The sequence below is a fragment of the Gymnogyps californianus genome, chromosome 13 (genome assembly GCF_018139145.2).
Source record: "Gymnogyps californianus isolate 813 chromosome 13, ASM1813914v2, whole genome shotgun sequence".
Taxonomy (NCBI): domain Eukaryota; kingdom Metazoa; phylum Chordata; class Aves; order Accipitriformes; family Cathartidae; genus Gymnogyps; species Gymnogyps californianus.
In genome coordinates, this window is record NC_059483.1 from 4,328,711 (window position 1) to 4,356,669 (window position 27,959).

Below are 27,959 nucleotides of genomic sequence, written 5' to 3' on the forward strand. Positions count from 1 at the left end.
ATTGTGGATCTGCCCCCTTGCTTCTGCAAAAGGAGGGGGAGGTAAAATTATTCTTTGCTATTAGTATTACATTACTCTCCGTTTGTAAGATGTGACATATTTGAAACATTACAATCAAATGGCAAGGAGCTGGTACCTTTTTTTGTACTCTTCCTCACCTCTTTCTGATATGTTGATGATCTGAAAAACAACTGGGGTTATCTAGGAGCTCTGAAGGTGACAAAGGATGCTCAGCATTGTCATCTGAGTTTGAATCCTTGCATTGGCAGTGAATAGCTTTGCAGGTTATTTCATAATACATATATTCCAATTACCTAGCACATGGAAAAGTAACTCACTGCAACCTTTCTAATATAATGGATTTTTGTCTGCTACCTCTGATGGGGATCTAATTTTTAGATTACTACAATAACCTTTTTTTAAAAAAAGGTTACAGTAAAGCTGAGCTGCAGTGGTACTCAATACTTGATTTCTGGAGCAATTTCAAAGCAACAGGCTTACTCTAGTGACAAATATTCACTGAGGGTCTATAAACAGCCTAATACCATCCTCCGACTTGTCAGAGGTGACCTCGGTGCCGAAGGGGAGGGCAGGGAGCCCATGGTGAGTCTCATGCTTTGCAACCCTTTGCGTACCTATTGGCAGCACACTGGGATGGTGTCAGCAGAGAAAACCTCCTTTTAGCTCCCTTTCTTTAATGGGAAGGCTGTTACTCAACAATGAACTGAGGAGAAACTTCAAGAATTTTATACTTTGGTGTCTGCTTGGTGTTAAATGGGTGTGCATATGAATTTGCATCTTCCTTTGTAAAGAACTGACGTGTTATGGAGCATAAGGATATGTTTATCTGGCTTAAAGCTGTAAATTTGAACACTACAAAGTGTCATATTTTAAAAATGAAATTTTGGGTATTCAGGAATGGATCCTAGATTAGCAAAATCTTACAGAACAAAGAGAAAATGAAGCATTTAAAGAAACTTAATTCTTACAAGGTTAGCTAGCTAGTAACTACCATTCTCTCTTTTAGATATCAAAATTTATTAAAATATAATGCAGGCGGAGGTTGGAATGTATTTTTATGATTTTTATACCCACATATAAAACTTTTCGATTTTTTTTAGCTTCTACAAAAGCACTTTTTTCTGGCCTGAAATGGATCTATCATGTTCTGCTTTGCCCAGAGCACTTAAAGAACAAAATCAAATTAATTTAGCTTTTCTATCAGAGTTTTTTTTTCCTTCCTTGTAAGACTGCAAGAAAGCTGATACATAAGAGTTGACCTACTTTAGTATTCCTACTCCACCTCCTCCCCTCTCCCCTTCCTGCCCTTCTGGCTATCCTCACTGCTCAGGGCAAACATTGCAGCTATAAAGTCGCTGGTTTCCATGGGCTAGGATGGTGGTGCTTAGGCAGGATTTAGCATTGCAGCCCAAAACTGGGGGTGTCCTGAGATGCTCCTGTGCCAGGCTGGTGTGGCACTAGCGCAGTCGTGGCTTCTGATGGCTGCGGGAGCAGCCGGTCCACAAGCAGTGCAGCCGGGGCTGTGTCCTGGACGGGTGCCTGGTCATCCTGCCTCTGGTCTCTGGGTGCCCAAGGATAACCTTCCTTAGGGGAAGGCTTTGCAGATGGCCCTTGGAAACACAGGGTGGGGAATGACCAAACCCAAGTCTTCAATTTCAACAAAAAATATTTTTCTCATTTTCTGTTTGGTTTTTGGTTTTGTTGGTGGTTTTTTTTCTCCCTAAAAAAAAAAAAAAGTCTTGAACTGCAGATCTGACACAAAACAGATTTCTACCTTGCTTTATGTGATCTCCTCAGTATGTGCATCTGACATCAGGTGTTTTTTGGCTCCAGGAAAGGAAGAATTATAATGTTGCCAAAGCACTGTTGTGGGTTTTTTAACATGAAAACTTACCAGAATTTATTGTACTTACATGACTCCTTTTGGAAACCAATAATGTTTTAGTTGCATATGATAAACTTCTTCACTTTTCATCTATGAGAACTGGGTGTGATTCCTCAAACTGTCTGATCCAGAGAGCTGCCTGGGGGTGGGATATTCCCCCCCATTTTTACGTATTTGGGCATTGCCGTACCCCTACAGTAAACTTCCCTCTTGTACCAGCTTTGCTGGCAGCAGATACCTGCTGAGTGATCAATACCTATTACTTGATAGAAATGTGAGTTTTTTGGTTTTGCTTATTTTCTGTTTTAGAAACACATGAAAAAATCAGAAAGCAATACCTCTGACAGTACGGAGTAGAGGATGCTGCTGTCAGCGCTGCATGCATTGCTGCGGAAGCTGATAGTGTACCCTGCATGAGCCAGGATCGCAGGATGCGAAAAGATACAGTTCTTGTGGCAAAGGGCCATGCGGAGTTTTTCTGGGGAGCTGAAATTCCCCTAGCGAGTCATGGAGTGGGGATGTATCAGAGTGTGTGATCTCTTTCTGCGGTGCTTAGCTTGAAATCCAGACACTTGATTTACACAAGTATTAGAAACTTTCAACTGTAATGTGAAATACAGTTCACATGGAAGAATCGAGTTCAGACATCTCAGATTTGGTTCTTCAGAATTAATGGTTGCTTTCTTGACCTTAATATTTCTGTGCATTGATCCATAGACTAATTTCAGAAGGAACCATTTGGTCTGTGTACTGCAGAACCTCAAATTTTGCCCAGCTACTCTTCCTCTGAAGAAAGAGGATGCTGTGGAAGTGACACGCACAAAATATAAAGGCCACAGTTGTTGTACAACTTCAGAAAATTTACTGTAAAGCTTTTTTAGGAAAAAATAAAAGTAAAATAACAATGTCATACCCAGGCTAGTAGACCTTGGCAAACCATTTACCATCTAGCCAGTAACAAAGGTAGAAATAGAAGCTAGCAAATTAATTCATAGCATGTCATTACACCTGATGTGCTTGAGTGCAGTGTGCTCACTGGTGGTTTTTTGGTTGCTAGATCTTCCTCTTCAGACTTCTACAATGCTGTTATGCATAATGAGTACAGATCTAATATGGAAAACAAACAAAAAGTAATGGGTTAGACATGGCTTTAAATCAGTTATTGCATGTGTTTAGATTGTTGCTAGCACAGTGTATACAAGGCAAGTCCAATCCAAGCTGTTCTTGTAACAAATGCATTAAACTACTGTACTTTGTGTATGATTGCACCTCAGGTACTCTCTCTTCCTTTAAAACTACGGTTTCTTACAAATAAATGAATGCTGGAGATTGGTGAGAAGTAGGAACTACAAAATCAACTTACCCATCAGCTCTGCTGCTGCTGAATTACGTAACTTCTAACACCTCATATACATACCTAAATGTGATATGTGTACGTACCCTTCTGTTGAGGGTCAAGTCATAGGAAAAAAGAGGAACATTAGAGGATCTGTCAACTTTGTATTTATTAAAAAGTGTATTAACAAGGAAGCCAGTTCTTAGGGCTCATCATGGGATTCAATTTTATGTTTGCTCTTTTAACAGGTTAAACCGTGCCACCTGGAAGACTAAACATACAGTTCACCTGAGACTGAACGAGAATTACTGAATTTAGGTGACTGAAGATGCTGCTGCTGTGGAAACAGCTGTTCCTGGTATCGTTTGTTGGCTGTCTTGGAGGTAACAATATACAATAATCCCTATCTTCCAGTTTAGAGCTACACATAAGTGTCCAGATTCCAGATTTAAACTGCACTTGAGGAACAGAACCACAGAGGCTCTGACGTGCAAATGTCACGTAGAGTTTAGAAACCAAGCATGCAATAGATATCTTAAATAATACAAAATATTAACAGTGAATTAATTAAAATAACCTTTTTCTCCCAAAGTTACTACATAGGGCTATGCTTTCAAAGCAAGCAGAAGATATTTGAATACATTAAGGATGTTATTGGTGATGCATGCATCATAGGTATTCTGATTTAATAGCTGCAGTGTGTTTTTCTTTAACTGGAAACTTTAAATTCTTGCTGTAACTGGGGATGATTGCTGCAGCTTTTGTCAAAACTTTGTTTACTTTAGAATGGGTTTATCCATGAGGAGTAGCGCTATGTTATCAGTGTACCAATTCAGCAGTTCAGAGGTTTGCTTTTCCTACTCTGCCAGACAATAACCCAGCTAACTCTCAGTGTTTGGAACTTGGGCTGCTCTTCAGGTCTTCTCTCTCCTGCCATGTTAGCTCTTCTGAGTTATTTTTCTTTACCTTATCGAGGTCGATGCTCGTAGCAGCAGCAGAAGTCTCTTGCTTTTCTTGGTGATCTCTTCATTCAGCATGCGTTCTGCTTGAGCATCCGTAGTAATGCCAAGGTGCGTGTGAGGGAGAGAGGAGAGGCCCCTGTTCTGTCCTCAGGGGTTGACTCTTGGTGACTTTGGTGCACGCTGGTGTCACCAGGGTTGCAAAGAACAGACATAGCTGATAGTGCCCAAATTACCTACGTGCATCCTCTTCAGAACAGTCAGCGCTACTTTGGGAAGGAGGGTAGTATATATGCACATGCTTTAATTGAAACATGTAAATCAAATGGTTTATAGCCTGGGTGAGTAGATGTGTTTTCTTTGCGACAGCTCTAACACAGGGATGAATGGAGAGAGACCTAGATGCTGCGGCTGGCCTGTGCAGTCACCCAGCTGTGATTACTTACTGATACTGCAGCATGTGCTGTGCCAGCCTCTTCTCTCATCCCCCTTCCTCCTGTAACTGGTGCTTATGTTCTGGCTGCCCTCAGGAGGATTGAATTCCTGCATGAGGTGCACAGAAATGTAATTGTGAGTAAGGTATATGGATTTAGCTTCATATGGAGACTCAGAAGGCCAGGATTTGCTTTTGGCTTAGTCAAAAAATTTGAAGAAAGGGAAGCCACGTTGTTAAACCAATCTGTAAAGTGAAAGGTGCTAATATTGTCTCTATCAAATCCAAATGGTTTTCTACAGAAAAAGAAAATCCCAAGAGACTTAAAAATATAAATTATTTTTCCTGCAGGACTACTTTAGGGATTGCTTTCTGAAAGAGGTCTTGGGCATTTCTGACACTGAAACAATCATACAAGAATTGCACAGAATTTTTGGTTGAAATAGAGGGGCTTTCCTTTTCTCCCCTTTAAACTGCTGGGAGCAAAGCTACCTTATTAATAATACTTTAGAGTAGATACTGTCTTGCTGCTGGGTCCATGCTTTCCCTGTGTCAGTCTGGCCCATCCTGCTGCCGTGGCATAAGCCATGCAATAAGTGTGACTCCCTTTGAGCCTGTGAAAAGCCCAAAACGGTGAGGGAGAAGGTGGCAGGGAGCTGTTTCCCTACAGGAGGATTAGAGGTAGTGTTTTGTGGCATTCCTCGATGCCGCTCTTGTACTTCTAGCTCTTTTCTTTTAGCAGCAAACGTGTGCAGCAGCAGCAGTGCTGTGTGAGGCAGGAGCGTGAAGTTGTGAGCATCCTGCGTTAGCTAGAAAGTGGAGCCGTCCCAGCCAGGGCTGTGCCTCTCTTTTGGGCTGCATCTGGAAATACCTGAAGCTGAAAATGTGTTTGTAGTCTTAAAATGACTTGAAGGATATAAATCCACTCTCTGTAATGTCTACTGCTGCATCTCTGTTATTGTTGGGGAATTACTTATAAGGCCAATTAGCCGCTGCTGCATCTGGAGTGGCAAAATTTGGCGTTATAAATGTCAGCAAAACAATTTGTTGTTGCAGAATGCATGTATGTGCTTCTGAACCTCTCATACATAACTTTGATTTCTGCTGACTGTTCAGTACAGTTGTTATTCAAAGGAGGTATATTATTTGTTAATTTAAATATAGACTAAGCCAAACAGTGTTTAGTGATTCGTTGATGTAATGAAGGATACTGTGGGGAAAAAAAACAAACAGGTAATATCAGAACATTAAAAATCATTCGCTACCTAAAGATTTTTTCGAAGTGTAGTCTTGCTCATTTTGATCTGCTGGATATTAGTTTTGTTATATTTACATTGCAATAATTAACTACAATGAGTAGTTTTCATGCAATAAATCACTTGTATGGTGACTGGCATCATGCATGTTATTTGTAGTGGAATGAAAGATTTCATTATGTTCGTGGTTATGTTAGGGTTAGGTGAGTATTGATGCTAAAAAAAAAGGCCTGTTTTTTTAATCCGATAAAAATAATTTCTATAAGCTTTTCAGTTGATATACGGTAAGAAAGATAAAGACTAATAACTTTATCTTGCTGTAGTTTTTAGTTACATTTGTACAATTTAATAGTTATCCTTTGAATTGTAAAAAATATGTGAGATACAAAGTATAAGAGGGGAAAGCTAAAAAGCCCAGTTTGTATCTTTTTAAATTGCAAAGCATGCAAATCTTCTGGCTTGATGTGTTGAATTTAAATATGCTCTTTTTTAAAAACAGAAAAAAAACCTTTGAGATAATACATGAGGTAACATTCAGACCCACGAGGGTAGGCTAACTCTTCAATAGCACAGGCTTCTCCTTGTCTCCCAGGCACTGCTGATGTGTTACGAGCAGTAATAATGGAGAAAGCTGTGAACATACCTAGTTGGAGACTTGCAAACAACTACTTAGAGTATGTGCTGCAACACCTGTAGAACTATAGGTGGGACACCCTCAAAGCTTTGCTCAGATCACTTTGACCTTGGTAGTGGTTCGTGTGGAGAAGTAAATAACCTCCTTCTACAAGGATGAAAGATTTTTCACCCATCTGTTGAAGGACTTTTTTTATCCTTTAATCTTTCTTACATTTTTATTTCATGTCATCTCGGTTCTTTTGGGCCATATTTAAAAGCAACTTAGATGAAAGCACGTTTCGTTTTTGCTGCCTATGAAGAAGGGTAGCCTTAAGGATCCAAGATGAATGGGAAGGTTTCTTATGTTAAACTGTATTAACACCAAGTGTACCAAATGACTTCCTGAAAAAAAATCTAGTCATAAATGCGTGGTTCTATGCAAATGTAACTGCAGAAAGAGACACAGTATGAAAGGGATGATGTTAGCTGCGAATTCACCAATTCACATCTCAAACGAAGTTCAATATTTTCAATAGCAAATTTGGCATTGACTGTCATTGAGTTTGCTAATAGAGAAATGTTTGTTATTCAGCTAATTACTCTGCTAGTGGAATACTTAATTTCCAATGACCATTGCAGTAACAAGGAAAACGTTGCTAATATTTTGAAGTGCAAATGATTCTGGTCTTGTGTAAGACTGTCCTCTTTCCATGTTCATCCTACTAGCCCTTCTTTGCATCTATTTCGGTTCATCTCCCTTCAATTAGGGTACTTCCCAAATGTCAGTTTAGTAGCCATGGGGAGTTGGTAGATTGGAGGACCAACAAGAAGTCAAGCAAAAAGTTGTTTTTCGCATTGCCAAAAGCCAGATGGCTTGATGGAGCAGGACGGCTTGGAAGCCTTGAGCACCCATAATTGATATATATATATCCCTGACAATGTTGTTATATTGCAGTCATTGAGAATGTTGCTTGGAGTTACAGTCAGCACTTGCAGAGACAAGAGTTTGAGCCAGATGTAATTTGCTGAACAGCCTGAATTGAGCATTTCCAGCTGCCTAACCCATTTCACTCAAAACTCCGCAAAAGGTCTCAATCCTGACATACAGATCTTCTGCTATTTGGAGACTGGGCATGCGTTTAATGCGAACGTTACCTGTTTGCTTCAATTGCTTGAATGTTATTAGTGGACCTTTGGAACAGTGTGCTTCTAAAATCCACTTGGGAATCCTGTAGTTGAATTTATTTCAAGACGGATTTTCATAAGAGCACACTGTAAATGTAAAACAAGTTGTTAAACAGTTTTGAGAATATAGCTTTTAACCTATCATTAAGATAGATCAGCAGGTATTCTGACTCTCTATAGAAAACAGTTTTTCTTATGCTCTGCTTATAAGTAAAAAGACAGTTCTTTTTAAGACCTGTCTGCAGTTCAATGTTATGAAATAACATCATAGCTACAGAAATGGAGATGCTGCTGATCTTGGCTTGTAAACCTTGACATTCTCTGTCCTTACAGATAAAGTATTTCAAACTAGTTCCCTTATTGTAGTGTCCTGTATTAAATTGCTTTTTGTTTATCCTATGTGAAGCTTCACAGTTCATCAAAGTGAGGATGTGAGAGTATCTAACGGGGGGGGGGGGAAGTGGCCCTTGGGTTTTTGTTTATTGATGTATGCTTATATCTGTATGACTAATGATTCTGCGGTCTTTTTGTCCATCTACCTTGGGGAGCAAAAAGGTGATTACTTAGCATTAAATATACATATATATGGAGTTTCAAAATGTCTGCCTTGTTAGGAAAGGAATTTCAAAACACATATTTTAGTATTATTATGTTTAAATTACTCTGAAGAACAACTTCAAAGATAAAAATGAATAAAATATGCAAAACAACATGAACAGTTAAAGTGCAAAACTAAGCCATGATCTGTGGTGAAGTCATGAATTGATTCCAGGTGTGTTACAATTTCTCCAGACGCCTGCATGGACTTCCACCCCTCCCGTGTGACCCAGCTGATTTCACTTGCTCTTTTGGTGAACTGGATAGCAGTTCCTTTGTTTCCAGAATACAGGAGGAGAAGTGTGCTGCAGACTGTGATGCACTGCCATTGCAGTGAATGGTGAATATGGTGAACATCTAAGATAATTAAGGTAAACTCCTGTCACATAAGTGTGTAAACTGCTTCTCTGCAGTTTGCCTGACAGCTGGCTTTTCTTGCCACTCTTGCTAATTTTGGCTTCGTTTTCCTGCTGCAGTTTATTGCGCTGCTCAACTGGAGAGGAGGAGTAAGCTCTGTGGGGAGTGCTGCTTCCAGCAGCCCCAGCTGGCACAAGTGCTGTGCGTTTGCTCACCCAGCCTTTCACAGCAGCACTGGTGTGAGCAGGGGCATTAGTTTCTCTTGCTTTCTCATAATTTTCTACTGTTTTCAGCTGTTTTATGCTGCTAAAACTGACTGCTCTTTTCTCCCTGGAAAGGTATCTTTTTAAAGTTTCTCCTGAGAATTAAGAGGAAAAACAACTTTTGAAGGATGTTTGAAGGGGGAAGAAAGCTGTGAATAAAGAGAAAGTTCAAAGAAATGAAGTGAGAACTGTGTGTGTAAATGCATAAAAAATTTTGTTTTTCAGTAGATGAAAGGGCACGTTTCAAACAGCATGTCCAGGGCGAGACCTGTAGAATCTGCTTGGACTAACTTTCTCTGCTAAGCTTCTAACTCGTTGACACCACAAATAGTGTATCCTAATACTATCTTGACTGCACTTTATCTAAATGGGGCAAAACAAAAAATTACCATTGAACTTCTTTCTCCAGCCATTACAAGCCTTCGCCAACCGCCCCCCCCCCCAAACTACCAAAAAGCCAACTAAAAAAAATATTGTAACATACAGAAACTATTTGGACATTAAAGCCTGGTTCCTATTCTGTCCCTTTACACTGAAATTTGCCAACAAGGAGGTTTTCCTTCTAATTCCTTATTTAATAGTCCATTTGAGTTTAAAACTAGATCGTGTTATATGTATTTCTTTATGTCAATTCAGGTGTTTTCATTGTTTTAATTTTTCATTTTGTTTTTTTTCCTCAGTCTACTACAGAAAAAAACTGTTAAACCCTCAGGCTCAGCAATGTCATGTATCAGATCCACAGCCCTCCTCTTTATTAGTATTAAGTTTAGGAAACTTAATATTAAGTTTCAGAAACTTAGAAATTGGAAAGCATGATTCTTACTCTTTCTTTATTTTCTGAAGAGCATGAAAACAAACCTTCCATGTTTTTACTGATTTATTGTTTCTATTAAATCAGCCACGAGGAAAGTAGAAATATCCTCTTCAGAGGAAAAGCTTGGCTCTCCACACCTGGCATACCATTTTATGAGGTGGTAGGTGATGTGCTTGCTTGGGCATGTGCAAAGGATCTCAGTCAGGTTCCTGTTTTGACCCCACATCTTCTGTCCCATATTGATTTGGAGAGGCAAAAAGGGGATCCTACTGAAAGCACTGTGATATGGGTCTACTTTTTAATATTATTGTACTTGCACTGGATCCCAAATATCAGGATCCTGTAAGATCAATGAGATGAGTGAACAATATTCGTGTTCATTCTAGCATCCAGTATAATTGGAGACGGGCTTGAATTTTTGTCAAATCCTTACTAGCCAGCTGATCTGGAAAGCCAGTACCTTGCTCCCATACCAGGTTTACAGATGCACTAGTACATATGTTTTCCCATCAGTCTGGGATATGGTTTGGGTTTTTTTTTTTTGAGTGCTGCTGTAGGATCTGCCCACAGTAATGAATGTGGTCTCAGTCTGCGCTACCTTGCATTTATATGTGCAGTCTGGTTGTTTAAAAGCTTAGCCTCTCACCCAATATCCATGGGTCCATCTCTTATCTTCCTCTTGGTACGCACTTACGCAGTGAGATGCTGTTTGCTTGTGGCTAAACGTCTTTTGAAGGCATGAGTGCTTTTTTTTTTTGGCTCAGTATTTCTTGAAAACAAGGGGTGTAGCAAACATCAACATGTTGTTGATTTAATGTGGATGAGGAAATAACTTGTGTTTCTAGTGAATTCTTGTATTGAAACTAATCCCATGTGGGAGTATATTTGCAGTCATAAATGTGTAATTCTTAGTGCAGGCTTCTTGGACATTGGCAGAATGCCAACAATACTTTCCCCTGTGTAAAACAGATATTGCTCTTAGAAACTTGCAATAATTTTGATTTAGTCTTTGGTGAGAAGTTTCTGTATGGGTGAGAATCCATTTGTAGGAAAAAAATCTATCATCACTTACTACTATGACACTGCTCTTGTTAAAATTCAGTTTTCATTAAGAGTTACAGCATTCAGACAGAGCCAGTCTGTATCTTAATGCATAATGGTTTTGCATATTAATAGTAATATCCTTTTTGTACATTATACATGTATAGTCATAATGTTAAAATGCATCTATGCCAATAGTGACTGTCAGGATTGTTTAGCTTGGATTGCTTGTATATTGCTAACAAGATTCATTACACTGATAGAAAATTTTGTTTGCTTATTGAATTCGTTACACAATGAGGAACCAATCTTAGAGTTCTGCTTTTCTATGAGTTGTTTGATGTCATGGGTGCTTCATACAGATCTGGTATCAGAAAACAGAATTGCTGCTGTAAATCTGAAAAGGCGCTCATTGTAGATATCCCTTTGCACTTAAACCCAACATACTATCAAACCTAACTACTCTATTACCATGAACAAAGGATACAGCAAACAGCCTGGTATGTAAGCTATGGGAGGCAAGAAATTTGCCCTGCATCTTTTTCCTATAAACTGACAGATGGTGGTAGCTTACTGGAGACCCAGTTTCACCTCTTGCTATGAACCAGTGTAAATCTTGCCTCTGCCTTCCTGCTGCAACTCTTGCTTTTAATACAACTGTAGTAGTCTTGTACACTTGTGCCTTAGCATTGCGAGCTTTTCTGTTTTCAGCCTACCAGTGAGGACACTCATTTCGAGAAAGGCTTTTTAGGGCTCGTTTTCATTCTTTGTCAATATTGCAACAAGAAGGTGAGCAGCAATGGAGAACTATGCTAATCCATTCACTTGGAATTAAGTGAGGGAATAAATATAGACTCCTTCATTAGGATCTTCTGTTTTTTCTTGTTAGCTATATATAAACCTGGGGTGGTCCGAGTCAATGAAAAGACTGTAATTGACTTAATGGACTTTCTTCAAGTTCAGTGGATTTACAGGAGTCTGTATTTCGATGGCAGGCATACTCTTACCAGTTACAATATTTAATTCCGTAAGTGTGGAAAATGCTGTGATATTAAAACTCTCTTTGAAGGGAGACCTTAAATACCTATGAAGAGTCTCCTCAGTTTCTGCTTCGTCTTCCAAGCTGAAGAAAACATTCTCTTGAAAAGCAGCTACTTCTTGCTGCAGATACTGTCTAACCTTAAAGCTGAATCCTCACCTCCAGACAATTAATGCTTCATTTCAACAAGACAAATGCTATTTTTATCTTCATTAAACTCGTCACAGATTTTATGACATTTGAATGGAGAAATTTTGTCTAGTGGTGATTCTAATTTTTACATAAATTACCAAGAAGAGTTTTTCAAGTGCTTTATCCTGCAATAAAATTTTGTTACTGCAACTATTACTGAGCATGAAGGCTGTACATCTGTGTTTATACAGTTTTTCTGTTTAGTGCAGTCTAAATAGTGGTAGAATATAGCAAGTAATTCTGATGTATTTTTTGTAAAAGGTTATGGAGCTTGACTGCATTTAATAGTAACCCCTAACAGAATACTTACTCAAATCCACAGTCTAAATATTTATGTAGTAAGAATGGTGATAACTCCCAGTGCCTTGGGACTTCTGGTTGCGGAGTTTCTTGGTAGGTAGATCATTGCCAGGTATTCAGTATATGGCTACTTATTGTATGACTTCAGTCTCCTGTCTCCGAGAAAGTAGCTTTTGAAGGTACATAGCTGTTCCTTAGCTCATAGCATGCCTGCCATGTGATCAGGGTAGGACAGGAGCCTCTCCACAGCTGTTTTTTGGGTTAGCGTGGTCCAACATTGGCAACGCGGAGTTTCAGAAGCAGCAAGGTCTTGGAAGTTGTTGCAGGACAGCTGGCTTCCACCCCAACATAAGGCAGCCCTCCCCTCCTATCCCGAGGGTATGAGGGGACACTAGGAGCTGTGTGGAGGAGAGGCTGTGTCATCTGCTCTCTGCAAGCTGGGATCCCTCTTTCTTCTCTCTTAAAGCATCAGCTTATCTCTTCTTCCCTGTCCCCTGGCAGCAGCTATTAAAGTCATTCTTCTTTACTTGCCAGGCTGTTCCTACTGAAGAGATAAAACTTAGAGTTTGGCTGTTTTGTCTGTCTTCTGCTGGTTTGTGTAATGAAATGAAGATAAAGCTTTCACTCATTACCTGAATAGCCATCCTATTGTTTCTTCTGCCTTTTGATACCAAACTAGACAGAAGAAGCATCCCAGGCTTGCTATTCAGCCATCTTCATTGGTTAAACTACCTTCTGAAGTATCTATTGTTGGCTATTGCTGAAGAATAAAGGATGACCAAGATGGATGAGTAATCTTATCTAGTGTCGTAATTCCCGGGGTCTTGGGTACCTTTAATCTTCTACTTCTTACCTACAAAATAGATCTAGTGGTGCTCCTTGCTTTGTGAAGGCTGAGTCATGCTATAGAAATACCAAGGCAGGCAGGGGGAAACCCTTTTCTCTGCAAGCAGAAAGGTAAAAGACATTGGGGAGGGGGAACACAAGGGAAAATGACTTTGGGAGAAGTTTGCTATGCAGAACAAGCTGTATTGTATCAGCCTCTTACTTGGGAAGCTCAGGACACTGCAGGGGAAAAAAAAACATATGAAAGTGGTTGTGAATGACAGTTGAAAAACAGGGGAGGTACACTGTGGTTGAAATCTAAAGCTGAATAATGTGGCAGATGTTCAGGAAAACAACAGAACTGAGAATAAATACTTTTTGTATTTTAAAAAGCCTTCCAGAAGAAACCGTTCTGATTTTGTTGTTGTTAATGATAATGTTCAAAATGAGTGCTTTAGATTTTAAATTTTTGGTAATATTAAATATGCTGCTGCTAGCCTCTTGGACAAAAAGCTTTATTTTTCCCGTAATTAACCTTTCAGTTTCTTGTTTAATAACAAATGGGATAGTATTAGCTTTTAACTTTTCCAATACAGGATGTACATATCAGTGATGAGATTTCGGGGATCAGTATTTATCAGGGATCAGAACACAATTTTCACACTTGGTTTTCAGTGAAAAATAACACAAGGTTGTAAAGCAAAAGCTTAACCTTAACCATATTATTATACATGTTTGAAAACCTAAGCAAATAAAAGCTCATTTATATTCTTGTCTGATTAGCACAATCAGAACTTACTGATGCTAAAATGAACCAAATTTCCATAACTATAAACAGAATATTAAAATATAGCTGTTTAATGTAGCATGATGTTTTTCCTTCTTGGATGGAACAGATAGTAACGACTTTCTTGTCGACTTTTTAGGATTCTTGTAACAAAGTCAAAAGCATTTCAAACACATGCCTTTTGGCAGGAATGTAGACCTTTTTCTAGACAAGTGCTGTGTGCTCTCTTGGAAGAGAAAGCAGAAGATGACATGTAGGTGAGCGTGTTTGTGCTTGGTTATCCTTTACTCTTGCATAGTCGAGTGACAGATGTTCAGGGATTGCGAACTCAGTGGGGAAACCACTTTATTTGAACGTAGAAACCACTTTATTTGAACCAGTCGCTGGAAGTATTTGTAGTATTTTAATCCAACGGAGGGGAACAGAAAGCCTTAGTGAAGAAGGGGAGGTATGGAGTAACTTTATGCAATGATATACAGTAAGGAACTCTGTATACTGAAGCTAACCGGATGTTTCCCTGCGGTGTAAAATGAGAAATCTGGAATAGCCTAATGCAAAGGGCTGTGGGTTTTAAGGAGACCTGGGTTCGAATTGTGGTGGCTGTGACCTTGTGCAGGTGACTTAGCAGTTTCCATTCCAATTGCCAGGAAAAAGCATAATGACCCTTGCAAGGGTCTATGTGAAAAGAGTCACAAAATGGAGACTTTCTGCATTGTTCTAAATACACATTGGGATTTGTTCCTATCTTGTAAGTGTCATTTGTTAAGTACCAAGTGTGAGGAATCTGGATTAGCATCACTTGTGTTTAGTAGAGGCAATGGAGTATGTCAGGAGCTTATTTTGAATAAGCAGAAAATTTCACAACTCCTGTGCCGCCACTCCACCATCGCAGATCAGAGAGGCTCGAAATGCCACCTTGTCCCCGGTGATCTGAGAGTCACGCCTTGCACACAAGGCATATACTTTGCAGAATAATTCAGTGCATCTTCAGGTGCTCTGCAGCAAGAGGCAAAGGACTGCAAAGAAAAACGTAGTGTTCATTTGCCTTTGGCGGTTGTTGTGCAATGAGAACTTCAAAATGTTTTAAACCTGAATTAAAAACAGCTTAATTTGCATAGTCAAGGGTAATTAGTGTATATTATCCTGGTTCCTCATACAACTATTAATAACTCTGAACTATTTGGGGATTTTCTATATTGCTTTCAATGTTAGATTCAGTTAAGGATTCTCCCATACTTCAGAGGTGGCAGATAAAGGTGTTGCTATTGTTACACAGTGGAATGGCAGATTTTATGATACTGAAGATAACAGGCAAATTGTGACACTAACAGCCTTAATATCAGACACGGGGTTTGATTCACACTGATGTGAATGTACCCCAATATAAATCTTGCAATGGCATCTTAAAGGAGCTTCAAATCTGCTCCTTGGTCATTTTTAAGAGGCCTTTGCATAGCTTGGAAGAGCTAAAGTGCAAATAAGAACCGGTCTTTTAAAGCTCTGCTGTACAATCAAGAAACTTTTTAGCTAGTTCATTCCAGATTACTTTCTGGTCTTTATGTTGCCAGAGATCATCCATCGGTAGAGACTTTATGAATTGAGTCTGTTAAGGTTTCATCACACTTCTCATTTTTAAGGTTCACTGTGTAGTGAGATCATATGGCACATTATTTAACGAGTCAGGGCAGCTATGGGGATGGGTAATGGAAGGAAATAACATTTTCCCTACATTTTTCAAAATGTGAAGAAACACTTGTCCTGTATCAACAGCTTAAAAATGGGACAGATTCATTCCTTCCCGTGATGTTTTGTGCTAGCTGAGAAGCGATTCCAGCAAGCTCTGATAAGAGACAATGTTTTTTGAGATAAACTACTGACATTAATGGTGCCTTGACTTTTTGGGAAGAGGGGGTGGTGTGACAATTCTTTCTGCCTTCAAAATTTATAAGAATTGCCTTTGCAGCTGTGGAAAAAGCTAAATCTGAATTTACTTACTAGCCTATGCAAAACTTTATTGCAGACCATAGACTGTAGTTTAAAGAAAGAAAATTACATGGCTGAATATTTTTTATATATATTTTATATATAAAAATCTAAAGATTTGTCTCAAATTCCGGATCTACATCCATAGCATTGATGCAGAGTGGGCATATTTCAGCTTTTACAAGAGTTTACAAGTGAGTGACAGTAGTGAGCAACATATCAGAAAATATTACTTCTAATTCTTTTTTTAAAGTTTTTTGGATCTTAACTTGAATTATTGTCTTCCATAAATAGTATCTAAAGAGAAGATTAAATTACATAAAAGCATAGAGTAAATGAGGGAGAAGAAGCGGTTGTTGCAGATCATAACCGTATCGGTTGGGGTGACAGTTTCAATTCAATTTGAGTTCTTGCCAGTTCTTATCCTTTTTATGTTGGATTAAGTGACAGTTTTTGTTGTCTTATTCCCATAGCAACCTTTTTTTTTTTTTCTGTAAATCTGCTTGTCTCTTACTATCTTTCAAAGCTTGTGCATGAATAACTTGTGAAGGAGGGGAGTATGGTGAGGAGAGAGAGCAGAGACTTTCTGGCATAGGAAATAAGGGAAAGGATATTTTGGAGAGAGAGACAGATAGCTTTGGGTAAAAAGATGGTTTTATATATTTATTACATTGTTTTTTAGTGTAGTTTTTTCATGAAGATTGAAATTTTCACGCTGTTTTAGTAGGTTGTTTGGGCAAAACTCTTTCAAAAAGTTAAAGGCCAACCTGCACACCCAGCCAAAAATACAGACTTAATGACCGGCAACATTATGGCTTATATAACTTAAGTGCCACTTTCAGTGAAGATAAGGCTTAACTTGCTGTGATTTTGCTCCTCATGTGACTTGGAATCTCTTAAGAGAAAGTTGGGTGGAAGCAGAGGTTTAGCTGGGTGCTGTTTTGACCCCCAGCTTTGTGTCCAGCCCTTCTGTCTGTCGGTCCATGACCAGTGGCCCTCAGCTCTACAGCTGGGAATATCCTGACCTGGGGAGAGTCTTTAAATCCTCTGCATCACAGGGATGAGGCCCCAGGTCAGAGTGTAAAAAAACCAGGTTGTACAAAAGGGTTCACATCCTCTGTTAGTTGCATCTGCTTGCCATTTTAAGGCATTAAATGAGGTTGAAAAAAGCAGCTGTTGCTTTGTCTCTGAGCATCTTTTTCTTGTATTAAATATTTCACTCGATTGGACTTGCTTAATATAGTAAGTGTCTGACCTGAAGTGCAATGGAAGATAGTTATGTAAATTGATCTGAATCAAAATTTTTCTTCCATAGCTCTAATGGAGATATTTTAACTGTCTGCTACCTCAATCCTGACGGCCACAGCTTGCTGTGAACCAGAGATGCAACCCGGTTGCAGCACTCTTAGTACTGACACTAAGAAATAAGGACCTCCGGGAACGGCAGTTTTGCGTGCAGTTGTTCACTTGCTTTTGGTTGTCCATCACCTTTTATTAGTTACTGCCAGAGTCCTGCTGAGAGCAGCTTTGCTACGAAACTTTCTGCATGCATTCAAAGCATGTTTATTGTCAGTGGGTGAGGAATGGACTGTTTGTTCATTAGCCCGTTCATGTTTCATCCTCATAATCCCCCTTGTTCATTTCTCTAATAGCTATCTACATTTTGGCAGTAATTATTTTTGACTTAAACATTAATTTTGCTAACTTAGATATTCTTTGGAGGGCAATAATTTGTATGCTGAAATTTTTTAGCCCATGTAGTGTCTAGTTCTTACAATGTAAGGTTTTTTCGCTGGTTTTGGTGGTGGGTTTTGGGGGGAAGGTTTTTTGAGGGGGTGTGTGTGTGTTTGTGGTTTTTTTTAAGGCTTTTAAAACCTAAAAGTTTTCTTACAATCACAGAATATACATAAAGATTAAACCAATATGATCCATTATATTTTTAGATATTTAGACTTTATGCCTAAATTCTGAAGTCTTTTTGACAGGAACCTTTTGAAGTGCTAGCTTCAATTCTGCAGGTGTAAGAATTTTTATAAACAATTAACAATTTTGGCATTTCCTGTGCCCCCTTCCACCTGGTAAAGCTCTAAACAAAAACATGTTTTAACTTTAATTCTTGCAGATTTCTTTCTTCTTTTTTTTTTTTTAGAAGAGTGGTGACTTTCCTTAGGATTTTTGCACTTGAGGACTGTTCTTAAACCTCTGGAATATGGCTTATTTGGGAAAACAGAGCTTATATTCACTGAAAAATCAAAACAAGTGATTGCTAGGGAAGAATTTCAGCCCTTGTTTTGTTTGTCAGAATTACCCTAATGGGATCTTGTTAGCACATTTAGCATACTACAGATACTATTAAGATAATATTTAAAAACATCTACATTACATTAATACTGCATTAAGGGCCTGATCTAAAGCCCGTTGAAGTTGATAGGAATGTTCTGTAGGAATTTATTGCTTTGATCTTTCAACTGTAGCTTTACAACTTACAGAATCAAACATAAATGTTTCAGTCAACATGAACACATCTGTGTTATATGTGTCATACTTCACACTTCATGGCTAATAAAACTATTGGATTTGGAGGCTCCTCAAATATGTAAAATAATTCTGAATGCATTTTACAGCAACAAGTTCTGAAATAGAAAAAATGGTGTTGCTAAAAGGCATATAAGAAGTGCAGTTGTCTTGTGATGTGCTGAATTATACTAACACTCAATGAATATATGAATGTATCGTAAGTTTTAACTGTAAGTAACCCATGGCTGCAACACAATAAATGTCAGATTTAGGAGGGATTGAGAATAACTGTTTAAATGTCTTCACTGTGTATCTTCTTACTTTAAATGTACTTTTTCAGGGCTCTGATTTGCTGCCAACCTGCCTACTTTGCTTCCTGATGTTTATAGTCGGTGTAGCTACTTGCTAAGCAAAGTAGGTATCTTAATACCAAAGCGATGGAACTTGCAGAACTACTCCTATTACACTGCATTGCTTCTGTCTTTATTTTTGTATCGATAATGTATTTACACAAGTGTTTCTAGTAGAATATGGTAGTGAGCGGTGACAGAGAGCACAGGCTGTGAATTGTGAGGAGTCTCATTTAATAACCAAGGAAATTCTCACTACTTAGGAGAAGAGATGCAGTACCTGTTTTTTATTTTCCTGTTATTACCTCTCTCAGCCTTGTGCAATGAGAGATCTTCTTTCTTTTTTATGAAACTATTTTTTCTGCCCGTGGCTTTTTATTAAATTGTAGTTAACGATATACTTTTGAGGATTACCTCACCCTATGCGGAGCAATTTGGCTTATGCTGGAGATCAATCTGCACATAGAGCATCTGTCACTTAGCGATTCTGCTTAGATACCAACAAAAAGATTTGAGGTCCCACTGTGTTTTGGGGGTTTTCTACTTACGTACATGCCTCAATCTATTAAACTCTCTTCAGTAACACTGGGATTTATAAAAACTCTGTTTTTATAAGCGGAGTAGCAGAAGAACAGATAGGTATTTCTGGGCGGTTGTTTTTCTCCACTCCCTCAGCTTCTGTTGTTGAATGGTCTGATGCTGAATTTATTAATCTATGCAGTTGCTTACTCAGGTGTAATCCCTTGTTCAGCCACATTTATTCATCCACTGAAGGATGTGCACATTGGTACATCATGGCATATTAAAGGTTTACTGTCGCCTGCCACAGCTGTCATCTTTGACCCTTCAGTAAACTAACAGTCTTCCACATAATTTTGCTTTCATTCAAGTGTAATGCCATTACTGCGGAGGCAGACAGAATGCAATTCTGTAAAGATCTTGTCTCGTTCCCTTCTCTTTCAAGGAGGTTAATGTGCTCAAATGATCCCTGCATTTTCTTTTTTTGCTCTCTTTCTGCAAGAAGAGCAAAGAAGAAAGTGCTCTGGACAATCTGTTTGCACTAGCTTTCGGGGGATGGAGCAAACTGGAAAAATTAACTCACCAGTTAGGTGGAAGCCCTCTTTACCACTTTAATTTCAAATGTCTTCATTCATTTCCTCAGCACTTTTATTATTGTAGCTTTTTACTAAAAGGTGGTACAGATTTTTTTTCTAATATTGCTTACCATGGAAATAAGCAAGTCAAAACCTCTTTACCGCAAACCAGCTAAACCACGTTTAAATATTAATGACATATGGGAGTAACTTGAGTCTTAAGTTTAATCAGTGTTTTCTTCATAGACATTTGTCATTCACAAGTGGTACCATCTCAAACATCAGTTTGTGTATAACTCTTTTGTTTGCTTCCATTTAAAACTAACTGTAGCCTCTCTTTAAGTTCTGTCTTATCCATCCTGTATTTTTCTTTCTCTTAGCTTTTCTGATGGGGATTCAGTGGAATTACTGTCTTGTTTCTTTTAGAAACCTTTTTGCCTCATAAAAAAAATCCTTCTTTACTGAAAAAATTGTCTAGAGATTCCAGTTCTGAGCTTTGTGTCTAAACTGTGCGACCTAAACTTACTTCCAGACTCCAGTATTTACTGACTCCATGGCAAGGGTAAAATCGATTTCTCACATCCTGGTGTCCGTGAGAAGATGATGTCAGTCTAGAGGCTGAAAAAGGGCTGCTATGCATTGCTACTGTTTTCAGTTGAAAGCAAGACACTTAACCACGCCATGGTACTTGTCTGCCACACACCCTGAATTGCATTGATTTGTCACTACATAAGGTGTCCAAGTAGATCAAGTTAGAGTGAGTGCTTATCACAAATCATTGCTTTGTGTAATGAACTTAATTTATTCCAAGTCACGCTTGCAAGGGTCTCCTTCCTCCAGATGATGCAGTATCAGATACCAATTCATTCTAAGCAAGACCAAATGCAATTTTATCGTCTATTTACCCCTCTGTTTAACTGCATAACGATTATTGTTCCCGCTTTTATAAACCAAAACATGGGATTTGTTATGTGCGTGGGGATTATACTGCTTGTTTTTAAATGCCTCTCTATTATATCTGGGTCAGAGCAATGATTAATGTTGGAAGAGAGGTTTTGTAACCAGACTGAAGCTCTGGCACATGTACTGAAAAGGCCATTCTGATTTTATAGAGGATATGAGGGGCAGAAGTAGATGTGTGACAAAGCAAATGAAATTTTGGCTTAATTGCAGTGGGTAGACTTTGTCTATAGTTCTGGTTAGGCTGATTAGGGTGTGTTTGTGTAGCTGGTAGGAACAGAGCGGTTCTTCAGTAGGATAAAAGGTAGTGTTTACAGTATTTTAGATTTGAGAAAATAAGCTATACCATAGGTTATTCCTGTCTTTCTAAGATGAAAGATCAGAAGGAACCATTAGATGATCTCTTTTGATCTCCTGGATATCGCAATACAATTTTACTCAGTAACCCTTGTATTAAAACCTTACCAGTTACGCAGTAACTTACTGCTTCTTCCGAACTGTCTGGAGTTTTAATTCTAACTTGAGTTTATCTGGCTCCAGCCTTTGGGTTTGTCCTACCTAAGAAATGATACCAGGAGAAACTCCTGTGAAAATGCAGTAGGCGGATGAGTGGGCAGCATGCTGCTGAGAGATGCTGCAAAGCCAGCGCCAGCCTTGCAGGTCATGGGGGTGTTTACTCCTCCGGTATGCCTTCACTCTGCTCTAAATGATTTCTTTTATTGACTACTGTGAGTCTGTTGATGGGAAGATACAAGTGCAAGAAAGTTGCTTACAGTGAAAACATATTTCCGCATAGATAAGTAGAACTGCTGCAGTGAGTCTTGCTGTGCATGTGGGAGCAACTGCAAGCTGCCAACTGCTCATCAAGTTTCCTTAAACACCCTACCAGGAGCATGAAGTCAGTACTCAGCAAGAGCTGCCATGCACTTGATGCCTGCTGTAGCTTGCCATAGGTGCAAAATAATTTGACACCTTCCACATTCAGACTCTCAAAAACTAATTAAATATACTCAGCAGAACTTGAGGATAGGAGAGGTTTCCAGATAAGACAAGAAACTGGCTGCTCTCATAGCAGGAAACTCTGGTACGAATCATCAGCTCCCCACACTGAGCAGTTCCAAAATGAGACCAGATGGCCTTTAGGCTGTTTTGGTTGAATTGACTCTTAGTCTTTGTCTTTACTGTTTAACAAACACCTTCATCAAATTCTGCTCCCTGAAGCTTCCCGGCTTCACTGCAGCATCTCCTTCTCCATGTACCTTAGATACAGACAAGAAAATCCCTTTCTAGGTCTTCCTCTACATGTGAAGACTTAACCAAGAGTATGCCCAAACTCTTGATTGCTCACCATGTTTGCTGTTTTGTTGCTATTTCTCTGTAACGCTCACCTAATGGAGTCTGGCATTGCTGTTGAGATGAGACAATCTGTCTTGAGTTCAGACCCCAGCAGCAAAAACTGTGAAATCCCCCTGGATTAAAAGGAACGAGATAGAGGAATGTAAATGACTGTAATGAATATCATGATCATAATTAAAGGGTAAGAGATTGGCAGAATGAGTGTTATGAGACTGGGGATAAAGGGATTTTAAGAAAAGTCGGGGAACGTGCTGAGCCTGAGTGTTTGTAGGAGTTGAGGCAGCTGGAACGGGAGGGGAAGCAAGGACTGAAGGGGAAGCCGTTGGGAGAGGGGACAAGCACGAAGGTGCATGAGGAGTGACAGAATCGTGTAGGAACTGCATCTCAAGCTAAAGCATCCCAGACCCCATGAGAGACCATGGCATTGGGAGTAGGGCTCTCTGGAGCTGGAGGTTTCAGTCTGGGTGGCCGCTTCATGGGACTTGTGTTCGTAACCTTCCTGGTGGCTTCTCTCCCGATAGCAAATGTCCCTCAGTGCCTTTCCCAGCTGCAACATGTCCCCAGCCAACAGGTGCCGATGCACGCTCCCATCCCAGGCCCTTGGTGCTGAAATCTTACTGTTTTGGGGTTTTTTTCTTGGCCAATATTTATGATCTTAGGCAACCTTAATTCTGGCATTTTCTAACTCCAAATAATTGAGCTTGCAACCTCAGTATGTTCTTTTAATTTTATTAGGGACTACAGAGTAATACATTTGCACAAGAATACTGAATTAGATTATGCAGTGTTTTTAGCTTTTGATTAAATATTTTTTTTAAGAACTCGTGCACAGATTGGAGATACAGCTTCATGGGAAACTTTTCATCATTTGGCTTTCATCTTCAGTATTCAAGAAATTATTCTGCTGCTTGGACTGCACAGTGTCCTGTCTCCTAGAGATCAAGTTGTATTTTTTCACTTTTGTGTTTTTATGTGAACCTGGCAATTTTTTGTTGTTTTAAACATCTCTGCTGTCAGCATCACAATGATGTGTTTTTTCTTTTATTTTTTTCTGCGTTATCTGCAGTAGAAAATACCAGTTTTGCTTGTCAGCTGCAAATGACAGCATGGCAAGAAATGCATTTCACTGCATCCCTGTTCCCTGAAGTCTGTAAGAAAGTAACTACAGACCATCTGCTTTAGCCACTTTTGGCTACTGTAAAGGAAATGAACAAAATACATTCTGGTTTGCTTTGATGTGCTCCTGAACATCCATTAAGCTACAACTTTAGTGTTGCTGTACGGTGCCTGAATAGAAATAGATCATTTTTCTTATCTGTTCTGTCCTCCTGAGCCTGTTAATGTAGTCTAATCCTAGCTAGTAACCTAAGAGATTTATAGTCATAAATGTTTGCAGCAATTTTCCAGAATCTGTTTTATGCTGTGGCAACATCTTTGTACTCAGCTAGGTACTGCTGCAGTTGTAGTGGAGCACCCAAGGAAGAGTGTATTATATCCCTGTTTCAGAAATGTTAATTTGAACATCACAGAAGCAATTAATGTCAGTAGCATATGCTGTATTCAGGATACTAAGTGTGAGTTATTTTATTTGTCAAATGTGGAAAATTCACCTACCTCTTTCTTAAAACTGTGATGTGAATAGTTAGTACAGTAAAATAACTGTTCTTCCTGTACATGAACCAGGCAAATGTGCTACCATGAAAATGTATTACTTCGTTTCTGCCTCTGCATTTTTCATCTACCCGTAACTCCAATAATAAAATTAAAAGTTTTAATTTCCTCTGAATTCCTTTGTAAATATTATTCTTGTTACAGTATTAATTTCTGTTCTTGCACTCTATCCACTTTATGGCTGGCTTCAAGTAGGTTACTGAAATCACTTATGTAGAAATAATCATCTTCTCTAAGTTCCCTTGTACTTGTTTTATTAAACTAAAGAGTTGAGGTGTAATGTACCTGACAAACCCATCTGGTTGTAGGTTGAGAAAGAATACTGGAGAATTATTAAAATACAAACAAAAAATAAAAATCTGTTAGTGTCAGCTCTTCAGGATCCCCAACATTTCAAGTTAAAAATACTGAACAGCAGCTGGAGCTAGAGATAAAACTCAGCCGATTCTGGAAAAGAAAATGGCACAAGTGATTTTGGCAGGGTAGGTCATGGGTTAAGGTTTGCTCTCTTCTTCTAGGTAAATTATTCTAGTATTGTAGCTCATGGATGGGGAGAGACGGCTTGTTTCATTGCACATGCCTGCTGGCTGTGAAGCTGGTGTTGGAGGGACAGACATAAACAGATAAAACTACTTCAGAGTTTTAATCACAGCAAGAAACGCAGTTTCAGAGTTGCAGAGCTTTGGAGAGCCTGATTCTCAAAGAGGTGGTCCACAGGCTGTGAAAGCTGGAGGCTCACTCTGGAGAGCTGGAGCAGCTCCATAAAGATGGTACGGTTTCCTCCAGGGGCTGTGTTTTTCATTAGCTGTGTTGGAGTTAAGGGCATTCCTTATTATGTTTGCAGCTCTATATAAACTTGTGCATTTCATATTATTTTGCTTAACCCAGGTAGGAGACATATTTTGATGAGAACTACAAATATTTTGAAGGTCTGTGAATACTGGATTTTTATGCTGACAAGTTAGTGTATTTTTACATGTGAAGCAGCAGCTGTGGCAAGACATCTGTTGATAGGACACTTACTCATCTGCTGTATCTGTTATTTGTCATCGTTACATCTGTTATAGTCCACATGGCCCTAATCAAAGCAGTGGGGCTTTTTGCCAGGTGCTCCATACCAAGTGAGACAGGGAAAATGACAGATTTTGGTTACCTGTATCCTGGCAATACTTTCTGGTGACAACCCAGCTGTATTCTGTAATATTTGTGGGAGAATCCGTCCATTTCTTTAAGGAAGGTGGCTATCTTTGGAAAGATAAAGGAGTGAAGTCAGTGGCAGAAAAAATAATCCCATTGGCATCAGCATGTTCCCAGTGCTTCAAAAATGAACTGTTGTAGGATGGTTTTCATTGATCTTATGTATTGAGGAAAGTCTTCTTGGAAACACTGCCACTTATTTAATAAATAAACAAACCTTCAGGTAACTAGACCTAGATCTGGCAAAACATTTAGCGATCTGTTTAACTATTAAAACATGAATAGCCTGGTGTTCTTCAACACTAAACCAGCTTTGTGGTCACGAGTGGTTAGTGATGGAGGTGCTTTGTAGACTGTCAGGATATTCTTAGGGTTTGTTTCAGGGAAGTGTTAGGGGGGCAGAATCTGTGTTGCATCTGAGAACTCAGCTGTAAGATAATTTCCTTGAGCAAACATCCTTCCCTCCTGAGATATTTCTTGAATTGCTTCGTTCAGTGCTGCGTTTGCCTTGAGTGGTAATTCCCAGATAATATGAATTTATAGAAGGCATATTTTTGGAAATACCTACTGGCAAATTTTTTTCTTTCAAAAAAAAAAAAAAAAAAAAAAAAGGCGTTTCCCTTGTAACACTATTTTTTCCAGTTCTTTCCGTGCATTTTTGCCAGTGCAAAGCATGTTTAAAAAAAAAAAAAATTTCCCTGCTCATCAGATGTTGACTCAGCTTTTATGCTATTAATGTTCCTTTACTGCTTTTTTTTTTTTTTCTCTGCTGTCTCTGGTCTCTTCCTTCAGTTCCATACAGCCCACGAAAGCATCTCATCTCTCTCTGTCACTCTTTCTTCCTCGTTACTGCAGACTCTTCTGCCTCTTTCCATGCTGGCATCTCATGTTCACCGCACTGATACATCTGTGCCAGTTTCTTTTTAGCTTTCCCTATTTGTGTTTATATAACACAGACTTTGTTGTATGACTTTTAAATGTTTCTTGTTTAATTGGTGTAAGTGTGTTTAATTCTTTCCTGTTTCATTTTTTTGCTACACTCCAAGCAGTTTAAGGGGAGGTGAAGAGTTTGGTGCTGTTGGTTGGTGCTGTTCACTGCAACTGGCTCCAGCAGCCTGTTAATCCCTGCACGACTCGCTCATTAGATGTTCTGCTTTTCATGCAATGGAAACAATCTGCAGGGTCTCTTCCTTCACCTGCTTGCTCTGTGTAGAAGTTTGCTGCATTTTATTAGCAATATTTCTATGGATGCGAGAAACAGACTCAAATGGGCTTTGCTGAATGAGACTAATGTAATGTGAGCAGAGATGGGAGCAGTATTTCAAACTAAAAACTCCAAGTTGTCTAAGTAGTGCTTTGGGTTGTGAGTAAAAAGTGCCTTGAGGGTGGGAGGTCGTTTCTGCTTGCTGTGTCCTGGAGCCTTTAGGGCATGAAGTGGCGAGGGCATCGGTGGCTGTGGGCAGCAGGGCTGGGTCTCAGCCTGGAGAAGCAATGCCGCTGCTCCTGGGCTGCAGAAGTACACTCACAGGGCCAGAGCAACTCCTCTAACTGAAATGGGGTTTTAAAAATACTCAATAGTGTGTGTGTGTGTGTGTGTAACCCACTGTACTGTTACCTTCATACAGATAAATGTTGTACTATAAACTGAAAGTTCGGCAGTGTGTCACGGCATTAAGAGATTTTGTAGAGGTTGCAGTGAAATTATGATTTCCCTGTAACACCAGCCTGACAAAAATGAAACTGTGGAGGTGGTTCCCTAGTAGCCAGTGAATCTCTTCTGGAGTAACAAATCACCCTGATTCTTTGCGTGCTATGAGTAATATTCAGTTTTGCACTGTTAATATTTTTCTCCTCTCTCTACCTCCAACAGTAATTGATGATTACAGAGAGAATTTTTGGTCTCACCCCTCCCTCCCACCCCAGCATGATTCTACCAGGCTTGATCCGAAGCCCAGGGAAGGCAGCAGAAAGTCTCACTTGCTCCATGTGCAGCTCTGTGCTTTTTCCAAGTGCTGTATGTCTGCAGGCAGTGTGTTGGGGTTCACAGGCCATGTATCCAACTATTCTGTTGAGTGGATACAAGTATTTTTAAGAAACTTAAAATTATGCCAAGTGTACACTCAGTTTCTGGTATCTGTCTAAAGAAGTATAAAACACATGGTCACAGAAATGCCTTGTTATAGCCAATTTTGGAATATAGAGTGCTTGGGAAGAAGGTTTGTTTATGTACGTAGGCGATTTAGGTGATGAAGAGGGTTTGGGGTTTTTTTGTGGTGGTGTGGTTTTTAAAGAAACAAATTTGTCTTATTCTGTTTTCTCCAGAAGTTGTCGTTACCAGCATAGCTATTACAACACGCTGAGGCTGTTATTTTTTTCTTAAGAGCTGAGAGACTGGTATTTAATTTATTTTTAATAATGTGACTTTTACCAAGGCAAGCGGGTTGTGAATTAGTACTTCATTATGTGCTGACATCGAACAAAGTCCCCACTTCGGAATAACATATTCAAGAAAACAGTTAAGATTTGGTTGTCTGACTCATTTAGGTACTTGAACATCCTACCAGTACAGAATTATACATAATATATATTTAACAAGTTCTGCTGCTTTGAATAATAATGAATCTAATGAGGTAATGGAATAAATATTTTTGTGGCTCTTAAGGAACAATTATGTTTGTAGAGCATGAACCCTTGTTCTGCAGTTATCAAAACATGATAGAATTGCTAATAAATGTGTGTTGACAATAAATATCAATTGATCTAAGTGTAATAAGATGCTTGGGTGTCACTGGGCTTGGAGTTGGAAATGTACTGAATCCTGCTCCCCTCCAGGGAGTGAATGTATCCTGTGCATTACTTTAAAAAAGAAAAAAAAAAAAAATTAGAAGTTGGTATAATTTCTAGCAGCCTCTACTAATCTTATGAA

The 27,959-nt window shown here is 39.1% G+C and overlaps 1 protein-coding gene across 1 annotated transcript in view; it reads left to right on the forward strand.

The window, feature by feature from the left end:
* Positions 1–27,959, forward strand: part of CNTN3 (contactin 3) — a 99,065-nt gene that overhangs the window by 12,905 nt on the left and 58,201 nt on the right. Inside the window, exon 2 of the mRNA XM_050904572.1 lies at positions 3,491–3,625. Within this exon, the coding sequence (XP_050760529.1) occupies positions 3,571–3,625 (55 nt within the window). The 5' untranslated portion in view covers positions 3,491–3,570. The remainder of the gene's footprint in view (positions 1–3,490; positions 3,626–27,959) is intronic.